Raw genomic sequence first — 14096 nt, 5'->3', positions numbered from 1 at the left:
CTGCAGCAAAGGCTAATTCCAGTTCTTTCCTTCATTTAATCACATCTATCTAATTAAAAGTCTTATATTAAGTCTACCAAGTAATTAGTGCATATGATGAGGTGATCATAATGATCAGATCTGAGCAGAAAAACTTGGAAAATTATATTTCATCATTCTCATTTTCAACTACAGCACAAATTTATCGAGTTTATTGCTTGTTTGATATTATTTGCAATAATTACCAGCTCCTACATTTCCCATAATGCAGTTGCTTGCACACCTTGCAGAAAATATCTTCCTTCCAAATGTTTATGTCTTTGTTCATCATGTTTTTCTGAGGCAGTGTAACCTCAGGCTGATCCACTGTTTTCATCATTTCCTCTCATGGAGACGAGACTGAACCAGACTCTGTGTGAAACTGGTGGAGTGGCCTTGTAACAATGATAAGTGTAACTCTCTACTAGAAGCTGAGGAGGCAAACAGGTTGTCTCCTGTAGCTCTCTCACCATCCAGTCCGTTGTGCTGTTCATAGGTGCGTTTACCCAGGATGGTGGGCGAGCCGTTGTTGAGGATGGGAGAGGCTTTGATGGGCGTCAGGCTGCCTGTAGAGATGGACGCTCCGCGGGCCGGTGGGTCGGGCTTGGGTGGACAGGGATGTGCTTCTGAAACATGAAGAGATAGAGAGAAAAGGCAGAAACAGGTCATTAAGAGAAGAGAAGACAAGTCAATGCAAGTGACGTATTATTGTCAACTGCTGATCTTGAACAAAAGGTCAGACTTATGTTGTTGTTGCTGTTGTACTGAGGTCTGTTTCTTCAATATTATATCATGCAAATGTATATTTATGACATGAAAATGCAGATTCTGATGTCTAAATCTAATTAAATCCAAGCATGAGAGTCCTTGAGTTCTGCAGGATCCACAGATTTATCTGTAATTCACAGACATCTGCCAACATCAGTGACCTCTTTCAGCACTTTTGTAAAACTGGTCCCTGATCTGACAGATTAATATTGAGATTGATTTGTGGCTTGATGTTGATAATGAATTCAAAAAGACATAATATGCATACACTTGCATGTTTCTGAAAACGTAGTTTAACATTGTTTTACTTCTTCTGAGAGATTTCTTCTTTTTCTGAAAACTAATGTGGAACAAAGTGTCAAAAATCAAAACACCACAATGATCCATTTACACCAAACCCAGTAAGAACAGACTGAACACAGCAGGTGAACGACTTCTTTTTACCTAAATACCGAACCACGGACTCCAGAGGTTTACGTTCCACAGGTTTCATAGGCGAAGGCTTTATCGGCCGTTCTGGCAACCGCAGGGCGCCTGCAGAAATCCATGGTGGGAACACAGTCAACAAGAGTTAAATCAAAGAAACAGAAAAGTGTACAATAATAACACAATCTGTCTTGCTACAAAACCTGTCATTCGCTTCCCTTCCATACATCTTAAACAGAGTGATCGGTGTGTGTGGTTCTTACATTCGGCCTTGATGGCTGCTGTGTTGACGGGGAGGTAGGGGTGCCGGGCCAGAAATCGTGGCCGGATGATGTCGTGGCAGATGCGGCGGGTCAGCCGCGTCAGGCCAGTGGTCTGCAGGTAAAAGGCCTGTCGCGTCTTCACTGCAAACTTGGGGCTGCCGCTGTGCCGGAGCGGCAGGCCGTGGGGGCTCTGGAGGGACAAACACAACAACATCACATCACAACACACCACGGTCACATCGACACACAGCAAAAGGCCACAGGTCGGACTCTGACCCAGATGATTTGACATATTAAAGCCGAAACATTTAGTTTACATTAACCAATGGCGATAACAACCTTTAGATAAGGCCAAACATACATAACAAACTTAAACGGTCACATGTTACATGTTGACTGTGAGCAGAAGGGGATTTTCTGTTCCTTTAAGGTCAGGCTAAGGCCTTAAGGAAAACAGTGAGGCTGTTGTTTGTGATTTACACAACTCAAATGTCCAGTGAGGCATTCATAGTGGTGTGTGTTTCTGTGTGTGTGTGTCGGTGTGTACCATTGCGTTGCGGTTGGGTCCAGGCCTCTCTCCATCCAGTCTCGTGGGCATCTTCAGCCCGCCGTACTTCTTCCAGTACGTCCAGCATGAGGCGCACAGGCGACACTGCATGTTGGGAGGTCCCCATGAGTACCACTGGTATGAGCTGCTGGCTACACACACACATACACACACAAACACACAGAGCGTGAGTACATAGTATGAGAGAGCCACACGCACACATATGTTACAGAACGTGCACACGGTGAGTCATAGAGTAATCCACATATAATCAGGGCTCTGTTCTCATGTGCGAGCAAGCGAGAGCAAAACCTTTAATCATTCATCACTGAATTAAGTACAACCACTAAAATAACTCGAACAATACGCTGCTGCAGGGCAGATAACGCTGTTCTCTCCACTCTCCATTTTCTAAATCCAATATCAGATGTGAGCCACATGCAGTCGCCACAGACTCGATTTCAGCTCTTTAAATAAGTTAGAGCTCTGTTGCTGAGATTTTTAAGATCGACGAAAGAAACAGAAGTTGGTCGTACAGTTCAGTGTTTAATATTTCGTTTTTGGCTGAAATCTTACAATGACACAGTACAAAGGATACTGTAGTAATATCGCAGCCTGTTTAAAGCTTTTTAAATACAATTAATGATATGTAAACAAGCCTTTGATGGCATCAGATCGTCAACATTCCTCTGCTTCAGCTCTTCATATCGACTCAACTGGAGTTTCTATCAAGCCTTTCCAAAGCTGGTTTTCCAGAGTGGATAAATATGGCTCAGTGGCTTTGTATGTTAGCGTGTACATGGGAAACTGAGCTACTGCCAAACCATGAAATAAGCTTGCCCAGGCACAGCCTGACACAACCTCTAATGCTCTGAGCGATGGCTCTTTTAAAACTGCCCTTGCAGCCTATCACACAGCACCTTCTCTCCCTCCAGTCTTAAACATTTATGTTTTTATGTTTTGTCTAATGTATTTAGAGGTGGCAGACACAGTGGAGAGGAGGATACTGTTAGATGTGTCCCTGTCTGGGGTTTTGCAAATTGATGTTCAGACAGGTCTGAAAATGGTTCAACTACATTTAAAAAATTCACACTTTGGTTGAGACTTTTAAATTAATAGAAACAGATCAGTGGCCAAATCTACATAATTGATTTTTATTTATCATTATGATTATTTTTGTGCATGTGGCCTTTATTTCACAGCTGTCAGTCTTGAAAGACATTAGAAAAGCCCTTGTAGCTGGGAGTTGAACCATGGGTAATGTAGTTATGTGGTGTGTTATGCCCCCGAAGTCCCTGTATTTTCCATCTGAACACACCTTTCATCTATTAAATCTTAAAAAGTGTCTCCAACTGAGGAGCCGATAAATTGATCCATGAAGTGACTTTTTCAGATTCTGTTTTTCATTTAAGAAAAAAGCACATTTAACATCAAACAGCCCCTTGAAAGCCAAAGCAATTAATAAGTTCATCATGTACAATTAAGCAGGACTTACTGGAATCTCTTTCAAGCTGCTGCTGCTGCTGTTACATGTTGATTACTGTTAAACACATATAAAAGACTCACTGTAGCAGCTTTCACAGGCTCTGCCCAGGCCGGGGGTGGGGGTCAACCCTGGCCCCAACCCTGGCCCCAACCCTGGCCCCAACCCTGGCCCCTGCCCTGGCCCCGGCCCTGGCCCCGGCACCGGCACCGACCCCGGCAGCGAGCCTGGAGGTCCCGGGACCCCTGCACCCGCTGCTCCATTCATCAGAGCTGGCTTTACATTGTTACTCAGCTGGTTGGGGTTTGGCTTGTTACTGTTATGGGCAGAGAAGCAGAGACAGGATCAGACAGTGCACAGTCACTAAGAGAATAGATAACATTCATCAGGCTACAGACACTGACACTGTATTGAGAGCTGTCATGAATACTAATAGAGAGAAAGAGGCGTCTATTCTCTGACAACAGAAGCACATGTCCAACTACTGTACCAGAGATGCTGCTGTGGTCAGAATAACTCAACGTTTCTTTACATAATCAGATGAAACAGTGCTGCACTAATGACCTCTGATGAAAATAATCAAACCGAACGCTCCACAAACAGAGACCTGCATCACAGACAGCACTCACTAGTTAGGGATGTAGACCTGCTTCAACTTGCTCTCTGCCTCGGCTGCTTTTAATCGTTTCTGCAGAGACATTAGAGGGAGAAAGAAAAGTTATGAACCTGGAGCTGAGCAAACTACATTTGAAAAAGGGTGATGGAACAAGATAGACATGTTTACATTTGATTCATTTTTAAATAGGAATAAATAAGTTTAATTGTGTTTTGTATTGTTTGTGTATTGTATCTGACAAATCAATGAAGATCAACAGTAACATTTTTTATTTAGCCCTAGGTGAATTGTAAATGATCATCATCAGGTTTAATAAAAGGCCACGAGGAAGTTAAAATCATCATGAAAAAGTATAACCAGTGATAAAAGACTTCAAGAGAGACTTAAACTGCTCATGTCTGATTTTTTACCTGCTGTACATATCTGTCTGTGGTCTTCCACATGTAGTAATACTCAATAATACTTGTAAGGGACTTCCAGGGCAGCTGCAGAGAGAAGGGACAAAATCGTCATTATTCAGTCTAATGGTTATTGAAGTGGTGTCTGGTAAAAACTAACTGGTAAAAAAAAAATCTGAATGAAAGGAATGGGTATAATTTTTTTTTTTTTGGCACAAGGGCAAAAGCAGAAACCTAAAAAACCTTCATTTTCTAACCAAGCGTTTTGTGAGTTTAGCAGAGTAACATTTAAATGTGACTCAATGCATTTATTTCACAATCATTCACAGACAAATAATCAAATGAATGTGTCAATAAAACTTAACAATAAAACATTCATGACGAACACAGGAGACTAACGGGAGATAAATTGAGTGATGCCAGACTTAATGATTTCACAGCACTGACTCTACATAAAAACTTAAGAAGAAGGTAAATGCAGTCAACAAAGAACAAGTAAGGTGAATATTTACATAGGTCCTGGGGAGAATGAATAGATGTAAGTGAGTTGGACAAATTGTTCCAGTGTGTTGTTGCTTTAAACGTCTCTACAAATTATCATTATGGGCACACACACAAAAAATCTTTGTATGCATGACAAAAACAACACACTGGCCACAGGGTCTGTGTGAGCCGTGCTGAGGTTGCTCTGTAAACTTCCCTCTGAGAAGTTTCAAAGGAAAATGAGCTGTCAGGCGATGGCCCCACCCATAACGGCGGCGTAGTCCCTGTTGTTTGAGGGAAGGCCTGGGTGGAAACGAGAGCGGGCGGCACCGACGGCGGCCGGCCACCAGGTGGTGGAGTGACGCTCACAGTGAGAGCCGAGCACAATGTGGAGAAGAGAAGAGAGGTCCACAAAGTGCAGCTCCATTCTTCTCAGGCTGAGACGACGACAAAGGGCGACGAGGAGCGGCAGCAGAAACATCACCTCTCCACACAGATTTGAACCAACACCAAACAACTTACATTTTGCTCAAAAAACATGTCTTTGGTTTGTATTTAGAGATGAACGGCCATTCAGTCCGAGTTCGGCCATTTTTGACCTACTATCGTGCTTTATAAGTGACCAGCTGAAGGATCAATGTCTGCTGCAGAAGTTCAGCTCTGATTCTGCGGTTTCTGCACTCGTATGCAGCAATTATGGACGCACTGAATACTTAACTGTACACATCTCTTAATTAGATTTGGCCATCCAACACACAAGCAGGCTGGCTGATGAGCAGCATACTAAGTGCTCAGTATATCTCCCATGTATATCTACACTATACTAATTGATTAAGTGGAAACGCCTTTGAAAAAGTCACTAAATGACCCTCACCACACACGTATGCAGTAGGATATATAAAATGCACAAACAATAGCTGTTTCCACATTGGTTTTCTTGAAATAGTAATAAACTTACAAAACATTCATTTGATTAAATTAAATGTCTGCTCTAGTCAAAAATGGACATAAAATTTGAAATATAAGGCTTGTGTCCTCATGTTTAATGTTTACGCTCTGCTAACTGTAACCTGGCAAACAGCAAGCATGTTTCCCTAAAATATCAAACTCCTCCTTTAATTTTTATTTTTTTGGTAACTCACAAAGTCCTGCTGGATATCGGTGAAATCTTTGCCGTATTTCTCTAGCGCTTCCTCGAACAGGTTGGCCTCGGAGGCGCTCCACTCCTCCATTTCATCCCTGCAGAGGACAGGCCCGCCCTGAGGCACCAGTGCTGCGATGGCTCGAGTCATGTCGTAACCCGTGGCGTGGAGGGTGTCCATGGCGTGAAACTGAACAGAAAATAGAAAAATGTTGGTGTCAGGACTTCGTCTTGTTGTTTCGAACATTTTATGCAATTAAATGCTGCAACATTCTGCTTACTTTCTTGGCTTAGTGTGTTTTTATTTGCTTAAACCACGGTGTTTGTGTGCAGCTCCTTGTGCAAGGCTTTGGGCTTGGGGCTGTGTGTGTGTGTGTGTGTAGCTCGAAGGTCTCTCATCTATGTTTTTTACATGAGGATAAGATCTAGGGCAGAATAGAGCAGCAGAAGGCTTCTGGGGCCAAGTGCTTGTTAAGGATAACCAGGCACAGGCCTCAACAATCACTACACACAAACATAAACACACACATGCACACTATGGACATTTTCTTTGATTAACAGCCCTGTTTCTCTCCTACACTTTTCACCTGTGGTGCGATGCTGATTTAGCCAAAGGCCACTTTCATGTGTGAGCATGTATCTCACCAGGGTGATGTCTCTGGAGGCTGCAGCTGCGCTCATGTGAAGGCTGGGCTGCCGGACAGAACTACTGCAGTCCAAGGCTCTGGCAAATGTACCTACTGACCTATGGGACAAAACAAAACAGGACGCAAAGAGATGACGAAACAAACTTCTCAGTTTACTCGTTTCATCTGGTCTTTTTCTCAACTGTTTAGGCACAAAAATGTTGAAAGTCAAACTGGCAAAAGTCCCACTTCTGGTGCTTCCTGATCAAATATTGAGTCATGATATTGAGTCATGAAACAGGTCTAACCAGTTAATGCAAGCATAGAACTACTATACAACAAGCAGCTCTATAAAGAAGAAACTATAACCAACAAATGTTTGGGAAAAGTTGGAAGTACCCCCCTCTACCCTCCCCCTAAGAACTGTTGAGAATTAGGTGACTAATAACACTTTACTTCTTGAGAATACGATTTGTTATTCAGGGCGTCTAACACAACACGTGCTCACAATGTACAACAATATTGCAACACATTTTTCCCTATTTCAAAACAAACTGCAGCTCTTATGATTTGGATTGTGCACTTGGCTTTATTTGTAATTTTCATTACATTGCAGTCAGTTGTGCAGCCCTAGTTGTGACCAACCATTAAATATGAAGCAGGAGAGATGGGAAACAAGGGGAAACAGCGAGCCTGGCTTCGTCCAAACAAGCAGTGCTCACTCATCATCGAATCGATACATTTTTTTTTTTTTAATTCTGTGTTAATTTGTTCATCTTGGCTTTGAGTTTTTCCAGGAGACTCTTGTACCAACTTTAAAATTCCTCCCTCTCAGGTACAAGTTCCTGTTTACTTTGGATTCATGTTTATTTATGTTTGTTTCCACGAGTGTCTTTCTATACATATCTTTTATAAGAAGTACTAACAAATACATGAATCTTGTGTGTTTGATTTGTATAAAAACATTTCACAGTAGAGGGCTGTTTCCTGTTTGCCGGACACAGTATCATCCTTGGACTAGCTAGCTGTTCCCCTTCTGTTTCCACTCTTTGTGCTAAGTTACTGACAGTGGTTTCACACTTCAATAACTAATTTCTTGGCATGAAAGCAAACAAGCTAATTTCCAGAAATGTCAAACTGTTCCTTTAAAATAACACTTTGGATCTTGACTTACCGAGCTACTACTAAAAACTGGTCGATCTGTTTCTCCGTCAATGAACTGTTGGGGTCCCAAATCTTTTCCTCTAGTTTCTCCAACTCTCTGCCGTCTTCTTCATCTACGTGAACCCAGAAGACACAGAGACATCGACACTTAATTTTCTTCAGTTGTCCAAACGTGGTTCCCAAATAACACACATAGCTACATCCATCCAGTTAAATCCACGTTCAAACTACAAATTCTTCCTTCCTTTAAAAAAAAAAAAAAAGGTCTCCCTTGTCTGAGGCGTTAATGAATCCCAGAGCTGAAAAGGTGCGGCCTGCAGCCAACCAGCCAACCTGCCTGAGCTTCTAACACATGTAAAAGAATTTCATTAACATGGGTTTAATTAGAGAGCTTAGCATCCCACAGTGCCCTAATTGGAATTTCAGAGGTTTTCCCACCTGCTAAGAATAAAATTCTGGCAAAACACTGAACCATAAATCTGGCAGTAGAGTAGTCACAGTTGCACTGAATTTTGGCACAAAATGTCGCCGTTAACTATCTGGTAAATGTCGTTCAGTGTGCTCGAGTAAAAATGATCATGGGTTTTAGTTTTACATATAAATTGCAAAGTCAAAAAAGTGAAATTTGGTAGGTATAATATCTAAGCTGACACTAATAGAATTTGGTGATTTTTCACATTTTTGTTATTGGGAACAGATTCCATGAAAAAGACAAAAACCCACAAACAACTGAACAAAATAATACGTTTTGTCTGTATAATCAAAGCCTGGTACAACAAACAGTGAAGTCCAAAAAACCCAAGGAAAACAAGTCAGTGAGCCACATGGCTGCACAGGCCGACATGTTTTCTTTATTATGACGAACCTGGTGGGCACTATAGTTTATTTTTACTCAGTTGAAAATGCCAAACACAACTCCAGTTTGAGTGACATTTGCTAAAAAACTACAAATATCGAAATGTTTAAGGAAACGTAACTGGGACTCAAGTTTAAAGGTTTCTGTTCTCACTGGGTGCGTGCTGAATAGACCAGTCAGAAGGTATTGAGAAGGTCTTTTGTTTTTTATTGAATTTGCTGACAATGAGAAAAATGAAGAATGATGCCAGCTTTATCCTTCAAAATAAGAGCCACATTTCTAATCAGAACAATATTACAATATTTTTTCGTGGGTCACATCATATTCAGTTGCCTGAACGTGATTTTATACTTTGAGATAGTATTGTTAAGAAACATGAAGCTTTGTTGTCATGCTTTCACCAATATAGCATTTGTGTGGCAATTTTAAAACCTAAAAAAAACACAATGAAATAAAAAATCTTCTCGTTGGATAACATGCACCCTGTCCTTTCCAAATTCTCTGGGTGACTGAAATCATCACTTGTGCACAACATAGACAGTAATTTGTTATTTTAAATGCTTTTATTATGTATAATCATGCTGCCACACTGCGGTTGCCATGGAAACTTGGGTTAGTTGTGTTATTTTTTTCGTTTAAAACAAAAAAAAAAACAGAAGTATCCGCAGGCTTGGGGCGGAAAAAGCTTGCTTAAAGTTCACAAAGTCTTCCAAAGAATTGAACAGTTACAAAACTATGACAAGTTGAGTAGTTTATTATGGCTCAGTCTGCTACATTAATGCTGAGAAACTGCTTTAAAGTAAAAAAAAAAAAAAAAAAAAAGTACACAGCAGGGTAAAAAAAGTCCCCTGAAGGAAAACATTAACGTGCTGCTCTGAGAATACACTTCTCTTGACAACTGTGTCAATTAAAACACGATTCAAGTTCGCTGTACCTTCATTCAGGAGGTCGGTGATGTCGGCCTGATACTTGTTCCCCACGCGGATCTCCCCTTTGTCGGCCAGCAGGGTCTTTTGCTGAGGGTCATACACCAGCGAGTAGAAGAAGGCATCCTGGGAAATGCAGATGGCAGGAAGGCGTGAGGATGCAATGAAAGGAACAGGAAGTGAGATGGGCAAACGGAGAGTGTATCTGTCTGTGTGTGTGTGTGTGTGCGCATTTCCCCTCTGCTAGTCTCTCGTCTCCTCATTACTGTATGTGAAAAGAACATTCTAGGTCAACACGCTGAATAATTCATCTGGAAACAAGAATCTCTAAACTGGTACGTCTCTTACACATTGTCTCTTAGATACGTCCTGAAGCCGGTCGCAGCTTAGGAGACAACACTGAGCTTGTGCATGACATACCTCTCTGTCCAGGTAGGACTTCAGAGCTTCTGTCTCGTTCAGCAGCGTCACACAACACTTCCCCCTGGAGTCCAACGAAAAAAAAAAGGATTAAAAAAGGAAAAAAGATGTAATAACAGGAGGGAAAAGAAAGAAAAGGGCAAAGAGTGAAGTGGAAAGAAAGAGCAGAAGGACACATGATTGATAAGAGGTAGATAAGGAGGGGAAGACGAGTGGGAGAGGACATAAAGGAGGCGAATATTTAACGTGAAAACGCCAGATCTAGTCTATGAGATGGCTGGTTACATAAGCACGAGATGAAAGCTGCGAGCCTTGACCAAACTCCCCTCTGCGAGAGCAACCGTCCAAGAGGAGACTTTGAAGTGAATGCATCTCGAAAATCTGCTACGATCATATTGATTTAGTTCCAGTTGGCGCAGCATGTACCTTCACAAATCACGGTCCAGCACTGCTCCGCATCCCTTAGCTGAACTGAAATTATTTACCAGCTAATTACTGGCATCTCTCAAGTATGAGGCAAAATAACAAGTTGGCAGTGTGAGAAACACCTCGTGTAACCTCCCCGCACACCGGTGTCGAGTAAAGAGAAAAAAGAAAAAAAAAAAGAAAAACTAAATCCAGCTTGAATTCTCACTAAACAAACTGCTCATCAGAGGGTTTTTATTGGAGCACGTGTCGGGTTCCTCTTCCCCAAGACTCCTCAGAAATGTCAAGTAATAATGTGGTAATGATTAGGTGGGTTTGCCTGGAGCTTACTGATGAGCAAAGGTTGCTCTATATGTAGAAACAGATCTCTGTTGACATTCAGTGCTCAAAGTGCACACCGAATATAGGAGGATCATTGTGTGTGTCTGAGTTTATTAGAAGCCACTGAAAGCTGAAATAAACGACTGCTTCAAAACAGACTTCCAACCATCAAATGACCACATTGTCTTCATTTGCCAAATTCGTCAGGAAGCTTGATTTTACAGCCCCATAGATAGCACACAATATCACTGAGGCATCCCAATTCCAGATGTTGGACATCATCTCCACCGTCACTTCCATTGTTTCCTGTTTGCCTCAATTCTCTGTGCTATTAAATGAAAAAGACAAAAAAAGGCTAAATCTTTATAAAAAATTGATTTTTGAAGTGGAAAAAACCAAAACAAACATCATTGCCCACTTATTTCCAAGGGACTTATTTTCCTTGTTTTGAGAATGTTTTGATTTTTAGACTGAATAATACACACAAAAATAATTGTGTTGTGCTTTATTCATATGCCTGAGATACTCGAGGTGTTTACTATCAAAATAGCATATTGAGTGAACGAGCGCAAAAAAACTGCACAAAAAAAAGAAAGAAAGGTGAAATAAAAGGAAAAACAGAGGTCATTTAGTGGTATGATACCAGGCAGTGAGGTGTGCGTCGGTGTACCTGATGTGTGTGGCCGGTAAAGACTCCAGTTGGCGGGACAAGAAGAGCTCTCTGTGTCTGAGCTGGTGTTTCTGTTTCTCGGGGAGGTCGGCCATCTCTGGATTCTCCATCTCCTCCTCCAGCTCCCCTGGGCGGAGGAACAGGGAGCAAAAGGTCAAACATACGCACATCAGATGAGGCAGAACAATGGCGTCCACAGGGAAAACTAGCAAATGCATTAGCTGCAGCCACACAAATATATACAAACAAACGCGCGCACACACACACACACACACACACACTAAGGTGCACAACATCAGCACACATAAAGCACATAGACAGACACTTGATGAGCCGGAACAATGAAGTCCCCAGGCAGCAGAAGACTTGTTTATAACACACATGTGTATATTTTACATTAAATCTCAGTGATTATGTATCAACATGCAGCTTTTCTGGTTGCAGCTTTTTAAATGTGCAAATTTAATGCATTTCTTCACCATATACACAAACTGAATGTCTGTGGGTTGTTACCTGAGCTCTGGGAGACAATGAAAGTCATTTTTTATTTATTATTTTTATGTATATTTGCATTTTCTATGGACAAAACTAAGTGGCTGACGGAGAAAAAAACCTGCAGATCAACCTGTAATTAAAATAAATTTTTAGTTCCAACATTTTTTTTTTAAATCCAACATCTAAATTTGAGGGTAGGTGATGGTGATATATCGTATACTTAATTATACTGTGGAAAAATAGTGAACATCAAGTAGAAATTGTCACATAATTGTTTTCAGACACTGGCATGAGTCTCTCTTTGGCGTTTCTTTGTTTCACGCTCTCCTGTGGCTCGTCTCTCTCTTGGGTTTCCGCTCTGACCATTTAGTGGATGTGATCTCCTCTGTCTCTCCATGCTGTTACCAAAATGGTTATCTTCCTTTCATGCCTGTACCATATTCATATAAAGTCCACTCCAGACATTGAAACTATATAAGCTATAATGATGTTACTACTAGTAAAGGTATAATTATAAACAAATGTGTCCCCAGGAGCTGCTCATCACCAGTGACATCAGGCGAGATGCTGAATCACAAAAAACCGCAGCATTTCAAAACATATACAGTTTCTATATTTATATCAATTTATTTCATCCATTGAAACAACAACAAATTTAAAAACCAACACGAACACCTCAAATCTTGAAAGAAAAGGAACAGAAAGTGGAATAATCTTTTACTATCTGCCCCTCTTTCACAAAACATTAATTAAAAAAAGCAATATATATATATATATATATATATATATATATATATATATATATATATATATATATATATATATATATATATATATATATATATATATATATATATATATATAAACTGCACTGATCACTCACAGCCCTTTATTAGTTCCTGGGTTGTAATCCATTTTATACCAATTTAAACAGAAGAAAACAAAACTTTATCAACCATTTCATTGTAATTCCTCGACATACTGGATATATTGTGATGTATCCTATGAAAATTGCGATATTACTGCTGGTGTCACACACACACACACAAAATAAAGGCAAGAATTAAAGGCAGTGGTTGAGAAACAGTGTGTGTATGAATGGACAGAGCAACTGTTGACGGGCTATCAGCTCATTTGAGTAGGTCATGTGCCTGACTCATTCTATAAGAATAGATGTAGCTGCTGCTGGTCGGCATCATCCACCACTCCACAACATACTCCTCCTCTTCCTCCTCTTCCTCGTCTATGGACAAGGAATGAAACCGAGGTGGGAAATTTTGCAGGCAGAGAAGGTGAGACGGACAGGAAAACAGATAAACAGAGAGACAGATTAAATGGGCAAGAGGAGCAGAGAGAGGGGCAAGTGTGACAAAAGTGATAAAGAGCAAAGGGAGCACAAGATGAAGACAGAGAGACGTAAAGACAGCGAGAAGGAGAGAGAGACAGAGAGAGAGGAGGAGGGAGGGAAGCAATAGAGAAATCAGCAGGGAGAGCAAGAGAAAGGGAGACAAAGATGGGAGGATGGAGAGAAAGTGGTAGAGAGAGTTAAGAGGACAGTGAGAGAACAGAAGTTAAACGGGCAGAGAGAGAGAGAGAGAGAGAGAGAGAGAGAGAGCAGTCAGTACGTGCTCCAATTCATTTGGAGTTTCATTAGAGGAAGCGAGACAGAAAGAGGGAGACGGGGAGCAGAACAAAAGCAATCAAGGGATTTTCAGGAGAAGGGATGTGTGGCCAAAATCAATAAGTACTCCTTCACTCCCTCACTCTGCCCAGCACTCAGCACCCAGCAGACACACCATCAGTGCCCGGGCAGAGTGAGCACACACACACACACACACACACACACAGCATGGTCCTCTCTCCATCTTCTGCCACGTAAAAGCAACAAAATATAGACCTAGATTATTAATAAAAGAAAAACAAGATTAAAGGGAATAAAAAAACAAAAACATGGTGGGAAGTTGTTGGAGGGTAACTGTGTGTGAAAGCAGCATTCAATACACCCTGCACGTGTATTACATCCAAAACATGTGTTTTATAGGTGCTACG

At 41.2% G+C, this 14096-nt stretch overlaps 1 protein-coding gene across 2 annotated transcripts in view; it reads right to left on the bottom strand.

Moving 5' to 3' along the window:
- mta1 (metastasis associated 1) overlaps positions 1-14096 on the bottom strand; it is a 42867-nt gene that overhangs the window by 3634 nt on the left and 25137 nt on the right. For both annotated transcript variants that reach the window (XM_085767634.1, XM_085767635.1), the window contains exons 4-16: positions 11553-11679; positions 10136-10199; positions 9724-9841; positions 7944-8046; positions 6789-6888; positions 6145-6333; positions 4532-4606; positions 4135-4193; positions 3589-3821; positions 2023-2174; positions 1476-1665; positions 1231-1320; positions 489-644 (exon numbers count right to left, since the gene is read on the bottom strand). In XM_085767634.1, coding sequence (XP_085623760.1) covers positions 489-644; positions 1231-1320; positions 1476-1665; positions 2023-2174; positions 3589-3821; positions 4135-4193; positions 4532-4606; positions 6145-6333; positions 6789-6888; positions 7944-8046; positions 9724-9841; positions 10136-10199; positions 11553-11679 — 1656 coding nt within the window. The remainder of the gene's footprint in view (positions 1-488; positions 645-1230; positions 1321-1475; positions 1666-2022; positions 2175-3588; positions 3822-4134; positions 4194-4531; positions 4607-6144; positions 6334-6788; positions 6889-7943; positions 8047-9723; positions 9842-10135; positions 10200-11552; positions 11680-14096) is intronic.

This window comes from Trachurus japonicus, chromosome 22 (assembly GCF_045865225.1).
Source record: "Trachurus japonicus isolate A0001 chromosome 22, Traja_1.0".
In the NCBI taxonomy this organism is placed as follows: domain Eukaryota; kingdom Metazoa; phylum Chordata; class Actinopteri; order Carangiformes; family Carangidae; genus Trachurus; species Trachurus japonicus.
This window is presented reverse-complemented; position numbering and strand designations above follow the sequence as displayed.